A 27778-nucleotide genomic window follows, 5' to 3' on the forward strand; every position below is an offset into this window, starting at 1 on the left:
CTCCCTATGGGAAAGTCCCTCCATTTGTTTACTGTTCCCATTGCACTATTTACCTTCCACGAGCTTGTTCCTGTAAGGACATTGCCCGTGTGGACCCGTCAGGGCAGATGCTGAGCATTCACATATAAGAGAAAAAAAGAAACTCAGTCCCCTCTCTGAGCTGAACTGTTCTAGGTCCTTTCCGTTGCGTCACCTTATTCAAACTTCACCCCACATTGTGCTTCTCTCCCCGTGTTACAGATGAGGAAGTTGTGGCTCGTTAGGAGCAAAGTAATTTGCCCAAGAATACATCACTAGTGGATATAGGAGCTGCATTCTGAACTCAAACTTTCCTGACATCCAAGTCAGTACTTCTCAATGCTGTCATAATTCTGACCTCCCCTGACTCTGTTCTACTACTCACCATTTAAAACTGTTTAAAGCGTAGCCCAGCCAGTGTGGCTCAGTTGGTTGAATGCATCTCACGCTCAGGAGTTTGCCAGTTTGATTTTGGGTCAGGGCACATGCCCAGGTTGCAGGCTCGAGCCCTAGAAGGGGGCATGCAGGAGGCAGCTGATTGATGTTTCTATCTTTCTCTCCCTCTCCCTTCCTCTCTCTGAAATCAATAAAATATATATATATATATATATATATATATATATATATATATATATATATATATATATATATATACATACACTTTAAATCTTTTAAAGTGTAGAGAATGTGTCACCCTTGGTTTCCATGGTGACTTCCTTGTGCAAAAGAACCCCCAAATCCTTTCACATGTATCATTCACAACACACTATCTTTGAGATATTGAAGGACTATTATTATTTCCTGGAAGAATCTGCACTCAGGAGACACTCAGTAAATATTTGTGCATTGAATTTCTGTTTAACTTAGAATCATATGATTTTAGAGTTAGAAGCCTTAGAAACCTTTTATGTCCACTTCTTCCTTTTAGGAAATTGGGGCCCAGAGACTTCCTGAAGGACACGCAGTAATGGAATCAGAAAAATCATTAGCTAATTCGGGCAGCACCACTATAGTAACAATCACTACTGTGATTGAGAAGCCTAGATTTCTGAGGTACAGTTTGGCTTCAACCCTGCCTCAGAGTTACTTAGCCTTCTCTCCTTTTCTTTCAGTTTAAGGTTAGATCTATTTTGCGCCCCAGTCAGTTTGGAGGACAAAAGTGTACGGAGCCCCTGGTGAATTTTCAACCATGCATTCCAACTAAACTCTGCAAAATCGAAGAGATTGACTGCAAGAATAAATTCCGTTGTGACAGTGGTAATGTACTTTTGGAAAATGTTCATCCTCCACTAAAAATGTGTTGACTAGCACACAGTTCTCCCAACTGACTCCAGTAAAAGCTGTGATAGAGGAATCCCGCCATATTTTAAGCATGGGGAGATGGAGGGGTTATGCTACCAATTACCAAGCTATTTACGTGTGAAGTTATTGCTCTCAAACTATAACCATCTTGACCACCTACCTGATTCATTTGCTCATCAAGTAGTGATGCCCTGTTATAAAGCACGAGGAAGAAAAAGGAGGATGAGGAAAAGAAGGAGGCAGATACTTTTAAAAGTTAACTATTAATAAGCACAAACCTATAATCAGAATAAGCAATAGAAAGGGAGCAATAGATTTAAAAGATTTTCATATGGTTTATTACACCAAGGATATTAATATTAAGATATGTCAGGGAGGGGGATGATTAGAGATGATGTGACAAATTTTCTCAGTGGTCCATTGATTGCCTCCAAAAGAAATTCCAAAAGAGGCAACTCAAAATGATTTAAACAATGGTAACATTTTCTCTAAGCCCTCATTCAGATTTATAAATTTGGTTAAGTTTAACTAGGTTATAAACAAGCTCTGAATATACTATTTAATCTATGCATTGTCTTGCATAATTAATAGCTCTTCAACACTCACCGTTTTTGAATAGTCTATCAGGGGTCCTCAAACTACGGCCCACGGGCCACATGCAAATACAAATATTGTATTTGTTCCCGTTTTGTTTTTTTACTTCATAAGATATGTGTAGTGTGCATAGGAATTTGTTCATAGTTTTTTTTAAACTATAGTCCGGCCCTCCAACGGTCTGAGGGACAGTGAACTGGCCCCCTGTTTAAAAAGTTTGAGGACCCCTGGAGATTTCTGCAAATTTTTTTCAGTAAAATTCCAGATAGTAAATATTTTAGGCTTTGCAGTTCATAGGTCTATGTTGCAACTAATCAGCTCTGGCATCTTAGCATCAAAACTGCCATAGATATATCTATATAGACAAATGAGCATGGCTGTGTTCCAATGAAGTTTTACTTATGAAAACAAGCAGCAGGTCAGTTTTAGTCCAAGGGCCATAGTTCACTGACCTTTTATCTAAATCATCCATTTGAAGTTAAATTTAGAGTTCAGATGAATGCAATTTACATCATTTCTGTGTACTCTGGAATGCACTGAAAAATAAAGTATTTATAACTAGATAGGAGATTTCAAATTCCATAGAAAATTGACCCCAGACCTTGGGCCTAAGGTTTTTCTCCTTTTAATCCTTGCTTCCTGCCTTCAGCTTTGCCAATCTTTTCCAAGTGTCAGACAGAAATGTTGGTGTCAGGGTTTTCCCTCTGCCCTGGAATAAGAGGGTGGGATGAGGACAGGTAGATATACAGCATACCTATATGAATAAGGTCCTGCGAGCTATTGACAAAAGAGGGAATAGGAGAATAATCTAAGCATTATATTCAGAATATTAAGATAAAGAAGTGAAGTGTAATTATTTGAAGCTTGAAGGAGGGTTTTCAGAAAAAATTACCAGAAAAAAACTCCTTTATTTAATAGATGATAAATTCTATAAAATTTATTACAAAGAGCTTTCTTTAGGCCAAAAATGTTCACAAGTTTAAGAGGTCTTTAAATACATCTATAGGCCACCAATTCATAATGAGTGATTTCAGGAAAGTTAGTGGTATTAGAATAGCTGATCACTAGTTCATCAGCAATATGGCCACAGCCATTGATAAAATCTAAACTATGGAAATGCATCTGCAATGGTTAGTAAGCAGCTACTTCCTGAGTGCCCCCTGCCCTGTTGTCCATATTTCCTTCACAGGAAACCCTAGATTTCCCCAAGATTAAGCCATTCACTGGTTAATCCCTGGCATGGATTTGGTTGACAACCACTTTGATTGGGTAATGTCATGGGCTATTGGTTAAATATTCTACCAAAGATCTATATTACTTTGCTCTCCTAAAAACATCATAGTGTCACTCTGAAAGGGAATAAAATGTTGGATGCATCACCTTTTGTCTGACTCAGGATGATATTTGGCCCTCAAAGAACTGTCTATCCTAAAGGGAGCTTCCTTCTTTTCTTTCCTCCATCATAGTTTCTGTTCAGAGTCCTCCAAGTGTCCCCAAGACTAAGCATATTCATTTAATGAGTCTTTGAGAATTACCCATGAGGCTAACCTTCATGCACTGTGCCAACTCCTTTCCCAAAGTCCTCATTTTAAGCATAGAAGACTAAAGAATTTGCAGCTGGTTATAAAAATAACTAGAGGCCCAGCACCAGTGGGGTCCCTCAGCCTGGCCTGTACCCTCTCTCAATCCGGAACCCCTTGGGGAATATCAGACTGTTGGTTTTGGTCTGATCCCCTCGGGCCAGGTCGAGGGAACCCACCAGTGCACAAATCTGTACACCGGGCCTCTAGTATACATATAAGATCTTTGGTTAAACTCTTCCCACCCAACCCCTCCCCCATTTCCTCTGAGATTCATCAGTCTGTTCCATGTTTCCATGCCTGTGTATTGAGCGTCTTCTGCCCCCTGGTGGTCAATACATGTCATAGCTACTGGCCGAATGGTCGCTTAGGCTTTTTTATATATAGATATGTAACAATAACAAAAATCAGTTCAAGTACATAGGAAAAAACATGTACAATTTCTAAATGACTACATGACTTCAGGTGTGAGTGTATATGTATTATGTATATGTGCTAACTAATTGCTGACTTCTGCAAAGTCTGCATTATCCAAACTGCCCTTCAACTTCCCCTCCCCTTCTTTGGTAGAGGATATATGCGTGGCTTACAATATCTCTTCTCTGGTGCTTCCTACTCCATTGAGTTTTTGTGGCCTGGAACCATTCTTAGCTGTGTCCCATCGGAGCTATATCACACCTGCCACTCATTCCTAAACATCACTCAAGGGATGTCCTTTTGCTTTCATCCGTACCCTTGTTAATAGGTCTTCTCCAATATCCCTAGAAGTACATATGGATAGAAGTTCTTGTGTTCTAACAAATCTGGTACCCTGCTCACGAAGCTAGACTAATGAGAACTGTATCCTGCATGTGTACCCCTACCTCGGTTCAATAAAATAGGATTTTTTAGTGTAACCATATCAAAAATTAGCTTTTGCTCAAATTTGTAAGTGCCGGGTTCAAAACATTAAAAATTATAATATTTGGGTTTTTTCCTTTAGTAAAAGCATCTCTATTTAAAACTAAATTACATACTCTGTTCTGCCCTGAAAATAAACAAAAAAATAAAACCTAGAAATGTGCTCTTTTAAAACCAGCGCATCTTTCAGGTTATATCCTGGGGTTAATAGAAATTCTATTCTCTCTATATTTTCACTCTTGTATGATGCTGGAGTGTGTAGCTATAATTCTTTATAATGCTGGTCTAGATATAATACAAGGCTTTGAATAATCAAAGAAGGACTTAATTACTTTCTAACATTCTACCTTCTTAGTGAAAGTTATTAACCAAAAGAGATGAAACTAAGTGCTTTCTGGGCAACTCTCCATTAATAAAAAAAAATCTATTCAACAGAATACCCACTTTCCCCAAGCATTCAGTGAGTCCAAATAGTCAGACATAGCAATGGTGAGAAGCTGATCACAACCTAGAATAGTTAACTAGGTAACCTGGAGTCAAACATTGAATCATTGTCAGTGAGGCCTGTAGGACACCAGCTCCCCTGATTATAGGCAGGAGAGGGGCTGTGTATAAGGCATTTCAATTGCTGTAATATATGCTTACAGAAATTGAAATGCCTTATGCACAAGGATCCTCATGAAATTCAGCAAGTTTAAAAGGAAAAGGAACTATTTAAGTACATGAAGCTTGCCCCATGTCCTAAACTCACTAATTTAACCTGCTACCGAATGCGATAGCACCTAGGCATTTAACTTGTCCAAAAATAATTAGATAGAATAAATTATATGTAGTAAAGCAATTATATTATGTAGTTATATATGACTACATAATAAAAATGTACTAATTATGTATAGTAAAATAATTACCTAGTGTAAAATGCACAGATAATAAGTGTGAAATTTTATTTTGATGAGTATATACATACATGTACATCACCCTCAATCAAGATATAGAAAATATCCATAATCCTGAAGAAGTTTCTGTTTTCCCCTTTCCAATTAATCCCTTTCCTTCTCCTTCTCCTTCTCCTTCTCCTTCTCCTTCTCCTTCTCCTTCTCCTTCTCCTTCTCCTTCTCCTTCTCCTTCTCCTTCTCCTTCTCCTTCTCCTTCTCCTTCTCCTTCTCCTTCTCCCTCTCCCTCTCCCTCTCCCTCTCCCTCTCCCTCTCCCTCTCCCTCTCCCTCTCCCTCTCCCTCTCCCTCTCCCTCTCCCTCTCCCTCTCCCTCTCCCTCTCCCTCTCCCTCTCCCTCTCCTCATCCTCCTCCTCCTCCTCCTCCTCCTCCTCCTCCTCCTCCTCCTCCTCCTCCTCCTCCTCCTCCTCCTCCTCCTCCTCCTTCTTCTTCTTCTTCTTCTTCTTCTTCTTCTTCTTCTTCTTCTTCTTCTTCTTCTTCTTCTTCTCCTTTCCTCTCCTTATTCTTGAATATCATATGAATGAATCCCATGGCATCACTCTTGTGTGTCTGGCTTTGTTTGCTCAACATAAAATTTTGGAGATACAGCCATGTTACCATACTTACTTGTGTGTGTGTGTGTGTGTGTGTGTGTGTGTGTGTGTGTGTGTGTAAAATTGGTTTTTAAAAATAAAACAATGACCTTGAGTCTGCTCTCCTGAGTCAGAACAAAACTCTAAAGCTTCCATTCATTTTCTGCTACAGAGCAGGATTTCTGCAGAAAGCTTACTGAAATGAGAATGGGATTCTAGATCTCATTCTCTTACTTAAGACAATCAGCCCCATGGTGACTAAATAATCTATGGTGAGTCTTTCAATCCTAAAAAGAAATGGGGGAAAAATATAAGTTTATCATTCCATTTCCATATGTTCCTAAATCTTTATAAAAAAATAATGAAAACTTAGGTGGGTACTAGACTTACTGGGCGATCACTTTATGAATTATATAAATGTGTAACAACTATGCTGTACACCTAAAACTAATATAATATTAAATATCACTGTAATTGAAATTTTTTTAAATTTAAAAGAGTAAAACATGATCTTGGATGAGTCATTGTTAGAAAACCTGCTTTTAGCTTTTTCTTGAGATTTAAATCACTAATATTTTAGATTAATAAATGCCTTAAATAATCATTTGTGGTCAACGTTGTTTGCTTTTCTTGATAGGTCGTTGCATTGCCAGCAAATTAGAATGCAATGGAGAAAATGACTGTGGAGACAACTCAGATGAAAGGGATTGTGGGAGAAAAAAATCAGTATGCTTACGGAAGTACAACCCCATCCCTAATGTATACAGGATGGGCACTGGGTATGTAAAATCTTTTTATCATTTGGGGGAATAACAGCATCTCAGAACTGAGTTGGAAGCAGCGATGAAGCAATGAGACACCTTGCCTGCTTCCTCATTCACCTCTTTCTACTCTTACCAGCCCTGCCTCTGGCACTTGGCTACCATAGTGGGGCAGCATGTGGCCATGATCCTCACTCCTAGGGAATGAAATTATTTAGCATTTTCACATTTACCTTGTGCCAGGCAATGTTATGGGCCCTTTATACTTGTTGCTCGTCTTCATTCTCATACATCCTACAGTTCTGAAGCAGATCAGGGCAAACTGGTGAGAGGCCAACCAAGCTGGGTGGTGCCGAGGTGGATTTTTGGGGCTAGGTCTTGAGTGGGTGAGTAACCACTAAGAAATGCCAGGAACAAATAGAGAATGAGGGTATCAGAACAGTATGCCTACAACTGTGTCGAAAGTCAGAATACTAGAGAATTAAAACCAGTCTTCAAGGGTTATAGTCAAGCCCTGAGTCAATGGTAGGAGACCAAGCCAGAGGAAAGGGCTTAGCCAAACATAGAAAAAAGGGGTGATAAAAACAATGGTGTGAAAAAGGTAAGAGAGTTAGCGGTGAAATGAGCATAGCTAGGGTGTCCAAAACTTTTCTCACATAAGCTATATGATGCATGGGGAGGCCAGTACAGTTTAAAGGCCAAAGGTCAGACCTGCATTAACAGGTGGTTCGTATTCAAGTCATGAGGTCATTGGAGGTTTGGCAAGGGATTCTAAATTCATTACATGGAGCCAATGACTTAGAAAACTTTAGAAAATGTAAATGAAGTCAATGGAAAGAGAAGAACTGAGCCTTAGTTGGAAGCGTAAGAAAAATCAGTACCGATAATCTCCTGTTCCCATAATAAAGAAATCTCCCTTCAATTTTTTTGGCCAGAAGGCAAATCGTTTGCTATAGACTTTTATTGCTTTGTACTGGACTTTTTTTAAGTTTTCACTTACACCGCCAGACTTGCATAATATGAAGCCTTGAGGCATCAACGACAAACAGCAGCCACTGCAAATACAACCTCGTTTGATTAGAATGGATACCAGAAGCTATTGGACCAAACTCAAGGACAGCAGTGAAATGGAAGGGCCATTAGCTTGGAAGTCAGGGAGCCAGGCGCAGGGCCGCGTTCTGCACTAACTCGCTACACCATAGCCAAGTTATTGAACACCTCTCGGCTGCAGTTTCCTCACTGGTGTGTCCAATGACCACAGAATTTTCTGAGGTTCTGTCCTAACTTGAGTTGATTTCAATGAGAGCGTTTCAACAGCATCTTGTTAATGTGCAGAAATGCTTTCCTTTTTATTTTTCCTCTCCCTGGGAGAAAAACCTCAGCCCAAACTCCCACTTAGTAGTCATGTTTTCTAATGTTCTGATTGATGAAGGGTGACGTTCCAGTCTCACCTCTGGCTCAGTTGGTCCAGACCTACAGTGCAGATGGGGAGGACCACACGCTGTGTGTACTCTGACAGAAGGACTGTGTGGCCTCTGCCAAGCACAGCTGCTGTCCCAAGGATTCTCAGAAATGAGCAAAACCTGCTGGCTGAGGACAGCCAGTCCTCTCCTCGCTCCCCAAGAACTGAGAGTTTTGAGAGCTGCTTATTGGAATCTTTCCACTGGCCCGAGAATCTCTGCCCCCCTCTCTCACACATTTCTCCCCACAAAAAGTAGCTTCCTGGATGCCTGTACTTCTTTTTAAATGGCATCTCCCCAAAGAAGAATTTAGCAAGACAGAATGGCATTCTTTCGTTGCTAACATCAGTCACCAGGTCTTAAACCTGAAGCAAGAATCAGGCAATATTAGCATGCTGTTTATTTTTTTCACAGGTTCAGCCACGGCGAGTGCTCACACACACACACACACACACACACACACACACACACACACACGCACGCACACGCGCACACACACACACACACACAAGCATATATACATAATTTTAAAATATTAAAAGTTACAAAATATGACACACTAATCCAAATAAGATAAAATTTCTTTAAAAACCTACAATATCAGCTCTAACTTGTTTGGCTCAGTGGACAGAGTGTTGACCTGCTGACTAAAAGGTCCCAGGTTCAATTCCGGTCAAGAGCATGTACCTTAGTTACGGGCACATCCCCAGTAGGAGGTGTGCAGGAGGCAGCTGATCAATGTTTCTCTCTCATCGATGTTTCTAACTCTCTATCCCTCTCTTTTCCTCTCTATAAAAAATCAATAGCCCTGACCAGTTTGGCTCAGTGGATAGAACGTCGGCCTGCGGACTGAAGGGTCCTGGGTTCAATTTTGGTCAAGGGAGTGTACCTTGGTTGCGGGCACATCCCCAGTGGGGAGTGTGCAGGAGGCAGCTGATCAATGTTTCTCTCTCATTGATGTTTCTAACTCTCTATCCCTCTCCCCTCCTCCCTGTAAAAAATCAATAAAATATATTTTTAAAAAAATCAATAAAATATATTAAAAAAAAAACCTACAATATCAAAAACCGTGATATATTTGAAACACCAAAATATTTAAAGTCAATTTAAATACCACAGAGGGGAGGAGAAAGAATAGGGCTGAAAATGGCTGCACAGTTGACTTAACTCATAAAAGGTTCAAGCCTGAGAGAGCCACCTCCATGAAGTCCTATCTGCAGGCTCTCTGCAAGCAGCTGCCATCTTCAGAGCTTCTCATGACCTAGGAGCCACTTTTGTTAAGCCCTTTGTTTGTGACAAACGTACAAGTACATAGCATAAGGCAGTATAAAGTGAACAGTTCCTTTTTCCTCATTGATCCCTCTTAAGTCAGAAAACGAAAATGAATGAGTGCGAAACACCTATGTTTGTCATGCTAACTTGAGTAGTTTGGAAATTTCTTCCCAGACCAGTTCCTCATACTTCCTCCCTCAAGTACCCATTTTGATAGAACTTCAAATATGAATGAGGACACACCTCAAATTGTGTTCACAGCGACTGGGGTATGAGAAGCCACAGGACCCACTCCCTTTTTTTTAGCAGCTTCATTGAGCTGTAACTCATGCACCAGCCCTCCTCCTGTGTACCTGCTTTACTCTCACACCACTACCACACTCACACTTCTGACACCAGGTGTGTGGGTGCTCTCCCCCATGAAGCAATTCTCTGTGACACCAATTGGGTGTCCTACAATTTAATTCAATCATGACACTATCGGCCTGGATTTAGTGCCGATGCCAGAGGTTAAGGACTCAGTCCCACAAGACTGCCCCCGACTTCCCATGTCACTTTACCCGTGCTTCTGATACATTGAAGATTCCCACTGACCCACTGCTTGGGTTTGATTAATGTGCTGGAGAGGCTCACAGAACCCAGGAAAACAATCTACTTACTGTTTACCAGCTTATTATACACTTAAAAGATGCAGATGAACATCCATTTGGGAGGCATGAGTAGAGCAAGGTGTGTGGGAAGGGGCTCTGAGCTCTCATGCCCTGTCTGGGTGCACCACTCTACCTGCACCTATCTCATTCACCAAAATGAGAGCTCTCTGAACGCTATCCTTTGGGGATGTTGGGGCGGGGGGGGGGGGGAGGCTTCATCATGTGGGCATGATTGATCCTTAACTCCATTCCCAGCCCCTCTCCTCTGTCTGGAGAATGAAAGGTGAAGCTAAAAACTCTAAGCTTCTAATCAAGGTTTGATTTTTTTTTGTTACCAGTCCCCATCCAGGTGCCCACCAAGAGTCACCCAGTCAGAAAAAAAAGAGACACTGCACGCATAGATACTAGATTTGTTGGGGTGTTCACTTTGTACTAGTAAGTTTTATAAATGCCTAATCACTATGTTGTATACCTGAAACTAATATAATATTGTATGTCAACTGCAATTGAAACATAAATATTAAAACAAGAAAAAAGTCAAAAGACACCGCTATCACCCAGGAAATTCCAAGGGATTTAAGAGCCCTGTGTCATAAACCAGGGTCAAAAACTAAATACTAGAACAAAAGATGCTTTTAGTGCTCTTATCACTTAGGAGATTACAAGGGCTTTAGGAGCCCTGTGCCAGGAATTGGGGACAAAGACCATTATATATTTGTTTTATTATTTCACCATATGTAATCCATCAATACCAAACTTTTTGACACAAAACTTCTTCTTTTCCCACAAGACACATATTAATATCTATAAGAATCTGGAAAACTATTACCATCTTGGAGGACTTTTTGATCTCCCAGAAAACAATTTCTTAAATACTTGATTTGTGCTAAGCTAACTAATCTCTATATTTCAATTTCCTCATTTGTAAAATGGTTATAATAATTGTAACCATATTACAACATCACATACTTATCATAAGTATTAAATAAATATTAAACATAGATCAAACAGTGCTTGACTTATAGTACATAATATGCAAGCATTTGTTAAATAAATTTTAAATATTATTATTGCTTGATAAAACAATGTTACTAGAATTCTATTAAAATACAGTGGGGCCTTGACTTACGAGTTTGTTCTGTGATGGAGCTCGTAACTCAAATTATTCATATGTAAAATCAATTTTCACCATTACAATGACATGTGATGCCGGGCTGATGTTGTGGCGTTCACTGTGATGTTCGTTGCACCAACTAGCGGTGGGGTATCTGAAGCTGGCTCATAACCCGAATTTTAGCTCGCAACTCAAAGCAAAAAATCGGCCGAGAGATGGCTCGTATCTCGAAAAACTCATTAGTCGGGACACTCATAAGTCAAGGCCCTACTGTATTGCTATTAACTATTTTAGTATTAGCTCTCTGTAAGAATTCCTTTACTGTATCCTTCTGAAAGAAGTGGGCCTAGATTGGCATTAGTTATGTAATAATTTAATCTCATAATTGGCTTCCAAAATTTGTTCTGGTTTCCTAAGTCATGAAATAATTATCAACCCGAATTTTATTTCATGTAGAAAGCCCAAAACAACTATGTGAGTGGAGTAAGGAAACCCTGACAGACCCAGAGGGGCTGAGTTTTGGTTTCTAGCCCTTTCTGGATGTTTCACCACAGACTAGAAAAAAATGGGCTTTCCTCCAAGTCATTTGTCATGAGTCAAAAATGTCCACGAGAGGAATTTCTTTCATATAAGTCAGGTAAATTTTCAAGATTGCTCTGCATCTATTGAATTCTTGCAAACTACTTTATTTCTAGGTTTAATTTTCTGGCAGGAGAGCCCAGAGGAGAAGTCCTTGATAACTCTCTCACTGGAGGAATGTGTAAAACTGTCAAAAGCATTAAAGCAAGTAATCCTTACCGGGTTCCAGCCAATCTGGAAGATGTCAACTTTGAGGTATGACAGCCTATCACAGTGGCAGGCCAGCACCAATGGTGATTTAAACTAAATTCCCAATGAAAGATTAGTGATAAATGAAGGGACAGAATAAAAAGGTAATGAGCATTTTTAATGACCTGTTAGGTGTTGGTGTTTAATCCTTCCACAACCCAGTAAGGTCAGTGTTATTATCATCAATTTACAGATTTAAAAAAAAAAAGAAAGAAAACTAAGTTAATTAATTTGCCCAAAGTCAAAAACAGCTACTAAGTAGCAGCTTAGAGATTTGATCCCAGGTTTCCCAAACTCCAGAGTTCATGCTGTCCCCAGCGAACATACAGCTACAACATATCCCCACACAGAAAAATGACTATTTATTCAGAATTTTCTCCTACCATAGCTCTCTCCCTCAAGTAACCACAAAATTTAAACATAAAAGAGTGACTGCCTTCTAAAAAAATTAAATAAACCTAAGTATAATAGGGGTAGTTCTGCCCCTTTCCTTCCTATGTTATTAGTTGATTTGATTTTCTGTGTGTTTCCCTAAGTGGTAATGAGCATCATACTACATACTTCCAGAATCTGGCCCAGTGCTTTACACATGATAAGTGCTCCATACTTGTTAAACAAAATAATCTATTACTTTTAATTTATGATAAGAGAAACAGAAAATACATTATTTTAATGGTAACATCCACTTTCTTGGAGTTGTGCAGCAAGTAAAAGGCAGAGCAAATTAGAATCCTGGCTCCTGCTTCAGTGCTGCCTGTACTAGATGAGACCTTGATGGTTATATCAAGAAAGACATTAACAACCTGGCCAGTGTGAGTTAGTGGTTAAGTGTCGACCTAGGAACCAAGAGGTCACGGTTCAATTCCTGGTCAGAGCTCCATCCCCACTTGGCTTATTACAATAGTTTTTAAACCACTCTCCTTGCCTCCACTTTAGTTAACTATACTCCATATGATCTTGGCAAAACACAAATGTGATGGTAACACTCCCAATTTTTCATTCATTCAGTTAGTATTTTTAAAGATCTTGTATGTACAAGCTTGCCTTTAGAATCCAACCCCAGTATTTTAGAGGGCCTACACGACCTGGCTGTTTCCCAGTTCTATCTCATTTTTCAGCACTGCTTGTCTGTGAGCCTACCTACCCTCCCACCAAGCTAATGAATGTGTGGTCAGATTTTCTCTGAACTTCTGCCAGGGTACCCAAGCCCCCTTCCTTACATGACAACATCTTTTTCTTTAAGCTGACACATCTTCTCTTGTGTGAGAGCTAGTTCATGAAATAAAATATTTGTAATCTAAGTTTTTTAGAGGCAAGGTGCAGAAATGTCAGCAACTATAGCTAAATATGATTGCATTGCTTCAGCGTTAAGAGCTTTATTCCTGGACATTTTAAATGCTAAGTGGTGTGCAATGCAATATCTGAAAGTAACATTGAACTTTTGACTATATTTTACTGTTGAGCAAGAACTTTTTGCAGTGGAGTTATTTTATCTTTCCTTGAATAATTGTGCAAGCTATTTAATTGTGACATATGGTTTGCCTCACAGTGTATTTGAATACTGAATATTTTAAAACAAGAAGAAATTTTTCCATTGCAAACCAGACAAGCATCTTTCACATAAACAAGTACTCTTCAATTTGCTTTGCAACCTTTTTTAAATTAATCTATTATTCTCTTCTTACTGGTATAAACATAACAAGTATTTAGCTATTTTTAAAATTAGCTCCATAAGAGATCAACCAAAGGACTTGTATGCATGCATATAAGCATAACCCATGGACACAGACAGTTGGGGGTGAGGGCATGTGCTGGGGGATGGGAGCAGCCAGGGAGAAGACAATGGGGAGGGGAAAAGGAGACATATATAATACTTTAAACAATAAAAAGTAAACAAATAAATTAATTAATTAATTAATTTAAAAAATCAGCTCCACTAGATTTTTCTCTTCTTCTCAGACCAAGCTAGTGAAGACTCATAACCACCCACCAGCCAGAACCAATTGATCATTTGTCCTCTGCCTTGCAGACATGGCCAGTAGAGCGCTGATGCCCAACACTGAATAAGGCTAGAAGGGATGGGGATGATTCCAGAGCATGATCACACAGGACCTGCCCTCTCCTTTTCTAGGCCTTAATATTCTGAAAGATATCTGAAATCAGATTGCAAGCTACATCAAATTCACAGGCAGAATGAAAATAGTCCTCATTGCATCTTAACCCATTACATCTCAGCTTGAGTCATTTCCGTGAGCTAGACTTTCCTGGTATTATCTCTCTGGATTTTATAGTTATTTGTGACAATTCCCTGGGCAGCACAATCTTCATATATTGAATTAAGTATTTGTGATGGTCTTTCTCCCTTGCTAAACTACCGACTCCCTGCGGGCAGGAGCTAATATTATTCCGTGTTCTCTAGCAAAATGAGTCCTCAGTAAAGATTCATTGAATGCATAAATGAATGATCATTGCATTAGATCTTTACAAGTAGCTCCAGCATTTCCTACATTCTGTTATATTTCATATGGACTTTTCTCCAGGTGGAAATTAAAGAAGATGATTTGAAAACAGAGTTCTATACAGATTTAACTCCTATTGGAAAGAATAAAGATGAAAAAAGTTCAGCTTCGAACAAAGAAGACAGGGGTTTTCATGTGCCAATTTTTTATTCCTCAACACACAGTCAGTCCTCCACCCAAAATTCTGCTTTCAAGGAAGCCATTCAAGCTTCCCACAAAAAGGTAAAAAAAAAAAAAATGGTTCCTGGTCTTTTTATTCTTTCCTGAAAATTAATGCCAATTCCAGCAATCATGGGACGAGAAGGGGGCGGGGGTTGATATCCAATCAGTAGGATTTCAAACTCATATTCAAATAGCTTTAGTGTTTTTTCATGGTGTTTTATCCCACTTCAAAAATTATGGAGGTCATATGTATAACGATGCTTCCTTTTTGCATGTGTTTGGCTATATTTATGGTTGTATTCTTGGTCTTACTGGTTTAAGTGTATGTATTTCTTGCAAACCACATGTCACAGAACTTTGCTTTTTGAATGTAATCTGGTGGTGTCAGGCTTTTGCTAGGGAAATTCGGCCAACTTACATTTAGTGTTCTCACTGAGATACTTGCTTGCTTTCCTCCCATTTTGAATTTTTTTCTTATTCATTTCTGTTGGCTGCTGTTTCCTGTTTCTTCTGCCATCTTTTTCATAATTGGGCTTATAATCTGTTTCAAAGTCAAAATGCCAGTTTTCTCAGTAAGAGTTAGTGCTTTTCCAACTTGCTTTACAAAAAAAGATCTCACCGAATGTTGAACTGGATCATATGTGGTTAATAACTTACTGTCACGTAACCTTTTGGCCTATGACAGCCAATTCAAGCCACCAGGACTGACAAATGCTCTGACAGGTGGAGCGCCCGGAGGTGCTCCTGCTCAGCTGAATTACCAGTTTCACTTCTATTTCCCACAATTTAGTTCTTACTGCTGCCTGGAAGTTTTGAACCATTCATTTCAATGGCCAAATCTCAACAGGTATTACAGATCTCCAGGGAGTGAGTACACCCCTTAGTAAAAGCAAAATGCCCCTCCTACTTTCAAAAGCCAGGGTTCTATGACAAAAATCAGGTTTTCACCTTAAAAATAGACTTAATGCCCCTACACAATGGGAGCTCCACAAAGGCAAGACCTTGGCCTTGTTCACTTCCGTGGTCTTAGCGCTGGAGGCAGGAAGGTAGAGAGGAGGGAGGAAAAGAGAAGGGACATGGGGAAGGGGATGGTGACTCCTTTTCAATCCTGGGATTATTGTTTTCCTTTTGTGTAAGCAGTCATTGTGTGCCATGATTATAGCACACAGGAAGATAGCTGTTTAATAATTTAAGGTTATTATGAAGTTCTTTTGCTAAAATGTACTCTTCTTTCTGTGTGTTTTTTTTTTCTCAAACACTACAATTTGGTAAATTGAGAAATTAGATAAAGTGTATAAAAATGTTTTCAAAGAGCAGTTACATGGATACACTTATAAAACTCAGTGGCTGTGTAGAAGAACAATTTAATGGAATGAAGTTTGGAGCATAATAACTAACCACCTAATCCTAAACCAAACCGACATAACAAGAAATGATTTTTTTTTAAACCTTCAAACAAATATTTTTGCTTTTGGGTGGAGGAGAGATAATATAGATAATTTGGGTTAATTTTGCCTCTTAGTGATTTTGAATCATAGCATTTGGGTTGATGTTAAGCTGAAGGGTGTGAAAAGTCACAGGGCACAGCCCTCATCTGCACACCAGATGACATTTCGTGGGTAACAGGCGTAGAGAATTTAAAAGCTTTTTCCCAGTTAGTGACAAAGCTGGGACTTGAGTCTCAGTTGCATAACTTGCAATTGAAAACTCGTTGCATAATCCCTTTTCAATTATTTGCACTGGCAAGGCTTTCTAAATAAAAACTCAGTAGGGATGCAGCCATGATTGACGATCAAGAGAAAAAGATTTGCTTTTCTGAGAACTGCTCTCTCTTTGGTAGGGAACATAAGCCTCGGTCACACGGTGTACATCGTTGAGATCGTCTCATCTTGTTTAGCGCTTTCTACATCTCAGGAAAAGGAACTGGACAATAACGTGAAAATTATAATTTTGCATGTGAGAACATGCAATAGCTAGTTAAAATCGTCATATTAGATTGAAATGAAGCGAATGCTAAATAGATGACAGTTAAGTGCTTGGTACCTAACAACAAGCTTTCATTGTGTTTAATCATCTTTCCTCTTCACTCTTTTCTCCTCTTCCATTTAGGATTCCAGTTTTATTAGGATCCACATGGTTATAAAAGTCTTAAACTTCACAATGAAAAGTAGAGACCTGCAGCTTTCAAATGTCTTTTTAAAAGCCCTTAACCAACTGCCTCTGGACTACAACTATGCCCTGTACAGCCGGATCTTTGAGAACTTTGGGACTCACTACTTCACCTCTGGCTCCCTGGGCGGCGTGTATGACCTCCTCTACCAGTACAGCCGCGAGGAGCTGAAGAACTCGGGTATGCTTACCTCGCCCCCCTTTTCATAAGCTGATCTGGCCACAGGTGATGTCTTTTTCTCTTATTGTATCATTTTCATTCTTTTCTATGAACCTTAATTAGACCCGTCTTAATTTTCAAAATGACATGAAGAACAGCCAAAAGTACAAAGTCAAGGAAATAAAACAAAAACAGTAAATTAGGACCAACAAAGAAGGAAAAATATATATGCGTAACGTCTTCGATGGAGCATCAGATTTGTCTCTGAATTTTCTGACATTTAGGAAGGTCATAAGCGACTCAGTAGCAGTGACCTAAAGGGTGTGCCCTTCCCCCAAGGTCAACAAGATTTGTCCTGGAACTAAATCCTAAAGGATCATTGACTTACAGCATTTTTATAGGCGATAATAATTTTATAGAACAATAAGTATAGCAAATTCACTAGCAGCCAGTGGTTTTTTCCTGCCTACATATAAAATAATAATATACACCTTAGTCTATAAATAAATCTTGGTTTCTTAAGTATTATATTAAATTGCAAATATTAATTATTAGCACAGCTTAAGCACCTTTGAAATAATTTGTTTTCAGACCCCTGTGGGAAATGGCACAGATCCTGTGATGATTCTACCACGTGTCTCTTGAGAACATGGTTAAGACACTGAATGGTAACAAGAATTCAACTATTCAACTGACCAATTCCCCCAAATAAGTCACAATTCTTGATCATGTAACTTTATAAAAAAGGAACAAGGGATTTGTTGAAAAATACAACACTGGTGTCAATGGAGTGTCAATTCCTCCATTCTTACACCTCATATCGCAAACACGAATGTTTCCTGGGGCTGCCCTGAGTTCTTTCCATCCTGAGGTGACAGAGATCCCTCCTGGTCAGCTTCCAAAGAGAGGAGATGGGACAAATGTCTTTGAGAAATACTTTCACTAAAAATTTCACCTGATGGAGTTACTGAAACCGAAAAGGTTTATGTTGTGATGCGCTCTCCACACCACCTAACCTCCTGTTTTGTCAGCACTGGTTCCCACCAGAGTGATGCTTGCATGATGAATGTGATGTCTCCTGCCACAGAGACTATCATCCACATGAATGCTGGCAAAAATCGTGGGGGGAAATCTCCGGCCCTTGACTTGTTTTCATTCACCCTTGAGATGATTTTATTCTAGTTACCGGGGCTATGGCTCAGAGAATAATTTCTCGCTTGATGAGCTGTACTCATCGCCCATTCAGAGCAAAGCCTCCAAAGACTTAGAGATCAGAGCAGGTAAAGAGCGATGTGAATCTTTAATCAACCTTCCAGCGTTTTAATAGCTGAAGCCCCATAACCAGAATGAAGAGTGATGAACTATCCTTCCCTATTGGAACATTCTCGCCTTCCGTCTCTTTCTCTGTAAATGGAGATAGAGAGTGACACATAATAAGGGGAAGAAAGGGAGTTTGAGATGTGGTAGGAAACTGGAAATATATCATCATACACACCTGTGTACACAAACACATACATACACACACCATATATATATATATATACTTAATATGGTCAATAAAACATATTCTTATATTCAATGTTCTTAAACATAATATATATTCTTATGTTCAATTAGTATAGATACTTATTTCTCTGAGTCACAATAACACTATTGGTGCACAATCTTCATTGTGGTTAAGTTGAAACACACCAAGACAGAAACAAAATTTAATGAAATAGAATTCTCTAGGGGTTGTGCTTACCTGGTTTTGCCCGTTGTCTCGATAAATATCCATTCTGGCCTCTTCCCTTTTCTCTCTTTCTATTTGTTCTCCCTTGAGTTAGCCATGACATGATACCAGAGTACAGGCTGTCTTTGTTTGCTTTATTCAATAAGAATCATAACCCTTGTCATTCATTTCAAAACACCAGGACTTGAATATTTCATAGCACTTTGTCTCCCTCAGGAAAAATAAACAAAATTCAATTGCTTTTTAGTTGCATCCTTTGATTTATTCCCCTATTGTTCAGGGTCCCATAGTCAATTTAAAACCTTGAATAAAAGTTGACATTGCTTCAGTGTGCAAGGTGAAAAGAATTTCAGGAATTCAGTGAAACATTAAAGAATTAAAATATCATAATAGGCAAGATGGTAATTTTAAACTCCCTGTGTTGAGAAGTCATTTTCTGCTTTTAATTTGAGCAGAAAAATTAATTGCCTCACTACTTATTGGTATGACATATACAAGTAGCTCTATTGGCCTTTGTCCAGTCTAAGTAGCGGAGGACATTTCTAAAATACTCATCCCCACACCCCAGCAGAGGGACACTCGGGTTTGAGGGGCCAAGTGCTACAGCATCAAGTTGCCTCTTGGTCATTGCGGGTAGTGGTCAGGCAGCAAGCTCTAGGATCTGCTACAGGGAAGAAAAGGCTTATACAGAAATTCACTGATGAAGCCTTGATGTTTTAATCACTGTATGACCAAAACCATGGCTCAAAAGAGGGATTCTTCATTCAAATCTTTAAGGATTCTCCTCTAACCCTCAGAAAATGGATTTAACTAAGCTTATGGTTAACTAATTTTGTTATCATTAATGAATTGTACACATAACATTTAATTTTAACTTACAAATAATCAAAACCTAACAAAAAAAATAAGAAAAGATGGGAGTTGTTGCTATAGGGACATTAAATTCCTAATGTTGCCTAAACATGTGACTCACCCACTTATAGGAACAATACTATCAGGAGAAAAGTGACTTATGTTTATTCAGCTTGATCAAAATAGCAGTCTTTTCTTTCTAAAGTTAAAGATACAAGGTAAGCATGGGGACTTCAAATCAAGAACTTCTTACAACTTCTAATGCATCTCTTCCAATGTGTCAAACTATTGAGAAAACTACTGAGAAAACTGAAGTGGGCACTCCCCATGCTCCTCCACTCAGCCTCATTTCTCAGCGATCTCTCCTTCAGGTTTTAGGTTTAGCATCTCAACAACTGTGCCTCAAGCTCTAAACACACTCCTTCCTGCCTATGGTGACCTGCAACCCTAAATATCAGTATTTGATAAACAACTTTGCTTTAAGGTGCTTAAGGGCTGATATTAACAGCTCTATCTCTTGTGTGCTTGTGTTTTGCAAGGCAATGTTTAACTAAACATCAAAAAACCTGGATTCTAAAATTGATGTTTCGGGTAGCATGTCAGGTGGCTTGGGAAACAGTTAACAAAAAGGAAACATGGATTCTCCTCAAATGACCCCAGGTAGGCAGTGCCACACAAGTGTACAAATGGCAAGATCTGTTTCCCTGCACTGTGCCCGTCAACCCCTGACATCCACATCGATGGTGAAGTCATTGAGGATAATGGCAAGCTTTGTGGTGGGAAAGAGTGGTTCCAGTGACACAATCTTCAATTAATGATGCTTGGACGTTTGGTGAAAGACAAGGACCATGAGGACTGAAGATATTAGAACTGGGTGGCCTCAGCCTCAGCCTCAGAGATCGGAATTTTTATAAGACATAAACAACTGTGCAGAAGCATCCCATGGAAGCAGCCCTGGGGAGTGAGGAAGATGTGGTCACCCCCAGCTCCCACAGCTGAAGGGGCTGGGAATGGGGCAGTACCAACCTCCCTTAGAGACAACGAAAAGCATATCCAATGCAGGCTTGAGTTCAAATAAGGAGAGCAAGAGAAGAGTCAGGGAGGACGTTAAAGTCAGAATTTCTGAGAGCAAACAGAAAGGTTTTGGAGGTAGAGGTGAAGCGAGCAGCCGAGTCAGGGAGAGGAAGCGCAGGTGAGTATGAGAACGGGCATTCAGGGAAGGAGAGATGACCAACAGGATTCACATTTTTGATGATGAACAAGGAAAAATGAAGTGGATGGAGGTTTCACAGAGTCAGCCATGGCCCCGCAAAATTTGACAGCAGGGCACAGACACAGTGTGTGTTTATCTTCTGATGTGCAGGGCTGCACAGTGGCATCGGCCAGTAGGATGGGCAAGCTTAGAGGTTCATTCTACATAAGCAACAGGGAGGGGCCAACATGGTCCCCTGGGCTGGGCCACAATGACCCCATATGTGCTTCTCCGGGCCAGGGTAGAAGGGAGAGGAAGCAGGGACTCATAAGTACCTCTTCTTTCAGGTTCCTCTCAGGGTCTGTGAAGGACTGGATCTGTAGGCGAGAACTGTCGTTCATTCACACTCACGGGAATTAGAGAGGATGGCGGCTGATGCAGACCCTCATGCTCTTCTCTGAATGCTCAGGAGATTTTGTTTGTGCTCCATTTCCTAGGCTTAACGGAGTCAGAAGTTCAAAATTGTATCCGGATTGAAACAACGAAACGCTTTCTTTTCTTTAAAAAAAAAAAAGTGGAACACCGGTGCACCACCAACAAGATGTCAGAGAAATACGAAGGTGACAACTCTCTCCCTTAGCTCCCCAGTGCTCCCTGCAGCTGATAGTAACCTAGGACCAGTTTCACAGGACTGTGGGATTTTTCAATTTACACTTATTTCAGTTATTACCTCAGAGCCCTGTGTGTGGTGGGGAGAGAGTGCAAATACAGCATCATTAACACTACTTAAAGGGGGAAATGGCTAAGGTTTTCTTTATCTTATATTTAAGTTGTTTAATTTAATTAATATTTATTGATTCTTCCCATGGGCTGAACCCAATATTAGCCATCCTATCTAATAAAAGAGAAAAATGGTAATTGGCGTACGACGATACCCTTTTCATTGGCTAATCAGGGCTATATGCAAATTAACTGCCAACTATGATTGGCAGTTAACTGCCAACTATGATTGGCAGTTAACTGCCAACTATGATTGGCAGTTAACTGCCAACTAAGATTGGCAGTTAACTGCCAACAAGATGGCGGTTAATTTGCATGTGTAGGCACAATGCAGGGAGGCGAAAGGGAAAGCAGGAAGAAGCCCCATGCCACTGACAGTGATCAGAAACCCAGGGGGGAGCTAAGAGCTGGGGGGCAGGGCAAAGGCGGCCCTGGGGCCGCCTTTGCCCTGCCCCCCAGCCATGATCAGAGAATCAGGTGCCTTTGCCGCCCTGGCCAGTGATAGCAGGAAGTAGGGGTGGAGCCAGCGATGGGAGCTGGGCACGGTCAAAGCTGGCAGTCCCGGGAGCTAGGGGCCCCTTGCCTGGGCCTAAAGCGTAGCCCACAATCGCGGGGCCGCTGCAGCTGTGGGTCCCCGCTGCCCGAGCCGGACGCCTCAGCCAGAGGCCTCAGGCCTGGTCAAGGGGCCGATCCGGTGATTGGTGATCGGAGGGTGATGAGGGTCAACTCCTCTGGCCGAGGCATCAGGCCTGGGCGGGGGGCTGAGCCGGGGATCGGGGGGATATGATGGTCCCCTTGCCCAGGCCTGAAGCCTGGGTCAGAGGCGTCAGGCTTGGGCGGGGGGTGGAGCAAGCGATCAGAGGGAGATGGGGGTCCCCTGCCCAGGCATGATTCCTGGGCCAGAGGCCTCAGGCCTGGGCGGGGTCAGAGCCAGTGATCGGGGGGAGATGGGGGTCCCCTGTCCAAGCCTGACACCTCTGGCGGAGGCGTCAGGCCTGGGCAAGGGGCCGATCAGGCAATCGGAGGGTGATGGGGGTCAACGCCTGAGGGCTCCCAGTATGTGAGAGGGGGCAGGCTGGGCTGAGGGACACTCCCCCACACACACCCAGTGCACGAATTTCGTGCACCGGGCCCCTAGTTGTGATATAAAGATGCGAGTGAATCAGGCCTTCCTATCAGGAAGCTTACAAAGTAATGATATGTATAACCAGCCATTAAAAATGCAGAGGGATATGCCACGGTGGCTCCATTGTTTGGGGCATCATCCCATACCCCAAAAAGGTTGCAGGGTCAATTCTCATCAGGGTGCAGACCTAGGTTGTGGGTTCCATCCCCAGTGGGGGCACATATAGGAAGCAACCTATCAATGTTTCTTTCACATCAATCTCTCTCTCTCTCTCTCTCCCTCTCTCTCTCTCTCTCCCTCTCTCTCTCTCTCTCCTTCCCTCCCTCCCTCACTGTATAACATATCTTCCATTGATGATTTTTTTTAAAAGGTCTCAGGGGTTCTGTCCAGCTAGTCTTCAGGTGGTTCTCCAGGTTGATTGTTCTGCACTTAGTTGTAATTCTGAGGTGGTCCTGGGAGGGACGAGCACAGTGTTCACCTCTGCCCTCTTGCCCTCTTAGCTATCAATTCTCCCTCTTTCTAGCCTCTGTATCCACTGAGTGATTACACTACCTCCCTGATATTTCTCCTAGTTGTCCCCATCTCTTTATTTCCATGGCACACATTCCATTCGTTTCCCACCTGGATCACCACAGAAGCCTCCTGACTGGCCCCCGGCCTCTAGCCTTGCCTCCTTTCAGTCTGTCCACACATTTTCTGAGAGGAGTCTTCTCTGAGGCAATTCTTACCTTGAAGCTCTCACGCCTTATGCATGTCATGCTTTCACAAAGCCTGAAAGGGAAGTCCCTGCCGCTTTGCCTTTGACTAGCTGGAGTGTGGGCAGTCCCCTGACTCAGGCATGCTCTCCTCTGTGCCGTGCCACTGTAAAGAACTCCTCTCTCCATGTAAAGTTCTCCAGTTCCCTTACTTCCCCTGACAGGTTGCAACTCATTTCGCTCAGGGCAAGGGGAAGCAAAATCACAGAAACTTCCAAAAGGTGAAGCTTATCTTCTCATGGGGAGACAGGGAACAAATACAAATATAATATGTACTATCATAACTAGATAGTTTAAAATATCAGCGTATAGATCAGCCGTGGGCAAACTACGGCCTGCAGGCCGGATCCGGCCCGTTCGGCTGTTCTATCCGGGCCCGCGGAGCCGACAGAGCGGAGGGTTCTCTTGCTCTCCCCTCCGCTCCTTCACCAGCAGCAGTGTTAACATGTATTAGTTCACACAAACACTCCATCCACGCTTTTGTTCCGGCCCTCCGGTCCAGTTTAAGAACCCATTGTGGGCCTCGAGTCAAAAAGTTTGCCCACCCCTGGTATAGATGGTCTCCTTGCAGATGCCCATGTGAAGCATGAGCAAAATGAGAACTGGTTTGACAACCGTGCATTTGTATTATATCAGAAGAAAAGAAAAAAGAGGGAAAGGAGAGCAGCATGCATAACCCAGTAGAAGAAGGGATGCAGTTTCCATGCCAGTTTTTCATGCAATAGAATAACTTAATCAGAATGTAAATTCCATAAATTAAGAGATCAGAGGCAAAAAGACTAAATATAAGAATTGACTGAAAAGGGAGATTTCAAAACTAAGGTACAAAGACAAATAAACACTGAAAACTATCACCACTGTAGTTTGAAACAAATGACACACTGCAAAGACAAAATATAATTGCCTATTTTTAAGGACACTAACTCCCACATCTTAAATTCTATTTGTCATTCCATTTCCATTAGGTTTTTTGTAATGATTATTAAGGTTTGGATGTTTTTCTCTGCATCTATTAGGAATTACTTTAAACATTTTCTGCATGTAATTAACTTTATTAATTTTACTTTCAGAGAATTATATTTTGTCACTGTCAATTGGCATAAGATATATTGGCAAATACTGATTTCTTAACCATTCTTTATATGAAAAATAAATACAAAAATTTCTAAAATTTTCTTTTATTTATACCCTTCTGTATTATTTCACATGCCTCACTTTGAAAAAGATCGGACTACTCTTCATAGGGAGAGTATTTCCCCCATAGTTCTAGTCCTCCTAGACTGTTTTACAGTGGGGGCAAGGCTAATCCTTCCTGGCCCTGAAGAATTGACATCAAATTAATGGCATTAACTCTCACCCATATCACAAGCCTCCTTTTCATTTGATTGTGTTTCTTTCTACAATTTCCTACTCCTCAGTTTTGATTCTTATTAGTTAGAGACACCATTAGTTAATAGAGATTGTTTTTGCAAATTTATATAGGAAATCTGTGCTATGTATAGTAAATATCATCGCCTCTAAAGAAACATTGTGCCAACTCTTCACTTGAAGTTTAATTTCTTTTTCTTTTCCTTTGGTTAGTTGTGCTTTTACTCCTGTCTTTACGCTTAAAAGCACTCTATCAACTTTGTTCTGTAATCGGAAGTCTCCAGTGTGGCCTTTAACACATTGGCAAACAGAAGCCAGGGGTCTATATCAACCCGGGGGCCAGACATATACTAATACGTATCAAAAGTGGGGGGTTGGCATCAGAGAGCAGGGAGCAGAGTAGTCAGGACTTGGGCTGCATTTACATCCAGCCCCCCGAGTCCTCCCTAGTGACCACACTTTGGGGGCCAATGCACTTCTGGCTTTATTGTCCAGGTTTACAATACCACCTATTTCTCAGGGTTGTTGCGAGCACTGCACGAGATAATGTGTGCAGCTTATTATATGCAAGCTGCTTAATACACGGCAGCTGTTGGCACTGTTGGCACTGCTTTCATGAACTGCCTGTGGGGACGAGGAGTGGCGCTCTCTCGCTCTTCACTTAGCTCACTTAATGGAGCTACATGCCTCTACCATCCACCTCTGTGCAAACAGGCTTTTCTTTAAAGGTTGAATTTGCAATAAAATTAAATGAATAATTATTTTTAAAACACCTTGCAGGTTCGATGATGCAGGCATCAGAGAAAGCCATCTCGTTGGTTCAAGGCGGGAGGACGGAGTACTCCGCGGCTTTGGTGTGGGAGAAGGGGACCTCGGGTCCTGACGAGAACGTCTTTTCTCAGTGGGTAGAATCGCTGAAGGACAATCCTGTTGTGATTGACTTTAAGGTAAGAATGAAAAGTATGATGGGTGAGAGAGCTGAATAGTTCTCTGGCAGCCCAAAGGAATTGCCACACAACGCCTTTTCCATTTTGCTCCGAGATGATAAAGGAAATGTCTTTCTTTAGGGTGCATGCACAATGGGCCTCATTTACAATGTGAAATTAAACGTCTATTGCTTTTGCTATTCAAGCAGGCATTCTCTAATACATAGTTAGAATTTGCAGCATACGTAGAATATCAGGAAAGGGGGTTTAGTGAATAAAACTGCTTAAACTTGCCTTTAGTAGTATTCTTCATCTCTCCAAGGTATGCAAAAAAATTGGTCTCTGTAATTTCTTGCAACTCTCTATTTGGTGAGCTCTCCAAAGCCTTCATGGATAGCTCTGTGGGATAAGTGGGATTTTATGTCCATGTGGCTCTCTGGTTCTATAAGCTTTGATTAAATGTACCAGTCTTATATTTGTTGTCATTACATAAGAAGGTGATTTTTATTATTCATGGAACACTTTGCCCACATATCAGTCCTAGTCCATTTGGAGCCAGTGTTTGCCTAAAACATAAGCACATTTTAAAATGCCCACTAACAGGCTGTCCTGCTCATTTGGTTCAAATGAAGGCAGGTGTGCAGTCACTATGAACGTAGATTAATGCACACGCAGCCTGATGATGCAGCACGCTCTCCAGGTTGTGGTAGGAAAGTGAGATCCAGCCACCCGCCTGGGGGCCTGTGAGTCACCCATGGCACCAAATAGTCATTCCTTTGGGGTTTTAAAATGTTAATAAGATGAGCCCTGGTTTTGTGCAAGCCCCATTATTTCTTGCTGCAAATCTTTACTCATCCTACCAGTGAGTTCATTTCTCCGTTTTCTCCCATTCTACACTTTCTCATCTGGTTCCCCCAAACGCCAGTCTTGCCCCTGGGAGAACAAAGAACCCAGAGAGGCTCTCTTCATCCTCTGGACCTTTCACCCGGGGTCAAACCCAGTGAGCTGTCAGCAGAACATTCCTGCGCTGCCTCGCTCCTGCTCACCTAGCTCAGTATTTTGATGCGTGCATTTGACGCTTAACACATAACATGATGCAGGTCCAGGTAAGGGACATCTCCAGAGTAGAATTTCCAGGGAAGCTAAGCTCCAGGCACATCACACCTGCCATACTTTCGGGACAACAGAAGCAAGCGAATCTTGCTGAGAGCGGCTGTGAGAAAGAAACGGAAAGAAACTCATCCCTTTCCCTATGGGTGCAACTGGCATAGATACTATATTCTGCAATAACCCCTGTGACGGGTGGGATTTTCCATGTCTTGGGAACTGGGCGGTGATGGCTACCTAGGCAAAGGGACATGACCATGACTAGACCCCCTCTCTAGCTCGCTCCCATCACGGACTTGGTGAGAAACATCTCCTGTGCGGTGACACGGCGGAACAACCTCCGGAGAGCTTTCCAGGAATACGCAGCCAAGTTTGACCCTTGCCAGTGCGCTCCGTGTCCTAACAACGGCCGCCCCACTCTCTCGGGGACCGAATGCGTGTGCGTGTGCCAGAGCGGCACCTACGGAGAGAACTGCGAGAGGCGCGCCCCGGACTTTACATCGGGTAAGTGCCAGGACTCATCGTGAGGGAGGCTAGGCGGGTCACTGAAAACAGACCAACTTCCATTAGCACCTCCCACCTTACGCAAACTCACAAGGAAGATAAGCCTGTAAAAAGTTCCACTCCAAAGTCCACCAGCCCTGGGAGGAGCCTGTCATGACCTACCAGCTCTGTGGCCTTGGGGAAGTCGCCTGGCCTCTCTGTGCCTCCATCTGTTCATCCAGAGAATGGGGATAATGTCAGCTTGTATCCAAAGATTAATCTACACATAAAGGATGCACAGCACAATGCCTGTAATATGGCATAAATAAAATACTAGAAAATACAATGTGTGTGATAAGGTTTTGTGTGCTGTAATGTAGAATGAAGACAGCTTTGTAATAGGGATAAATTAAACCATAGCTGAAGTTTTCATTCAGGGCTAAGT

General features: G+C 41.4%; 1 protein-coding gene across 2 annotated transcripts in view; it reads left to right on the plus strand.

Moving 5' to 3' along the window:
* Positions 1 to 27778, plus strand: part of C6 (complement C6) — a 49413-nt gene that overhangs the window by 7671 nt on the left and 13964 nt on the right. For both annotated transcript variants that reach the window (XM_059694866.1, XM_059694865.1), the window contains exons 4-11: positions 1131 to 1275; positions 6555 to 6696; positions 11870 to 12008; positions 14543 to 14743; positions 16793 to 17033; positions 21286 to 21408; positions 25598 to 25764; positions 27129 to 27354. In XM_059694866.1, the coding sequence (XP_059550849.1) occupies positions 1131 to 1275; positions 6555 to 6696; positions 11870 to 12008; positions 14543 to 14743; positions 16793 to 17033; positions 21286 to 21408; positions 25598 to 25764; positions 27129 to 27354 (1384 nt within the window). The remainder of the gene's footprint in view (positions 1 to 1130; positions 1276 to 6554; positions 6697 to 11869; positions 12009 to 14542; positions 14744 to 16792; positions 17034 to 21285; positions 21409 to 25597; positions 25765 to 27128; positions 27355 to 27778) is intronic.

Source organism: Myotis daubentonii, chromosome 4 (genome assembly GCF_963259705.1).
Source record: "Myotis daubentonii chromosome 4, mMyoDau2.1, whole genome shotgun sequence".
Classification (NCBI taxonomy): domain Eukaryota; kingdom Metazoa; phylum Chordata; class Mammalia; order Chiroptera; family Vespertilionidae; genus Myotis; species Myotis daubentonii.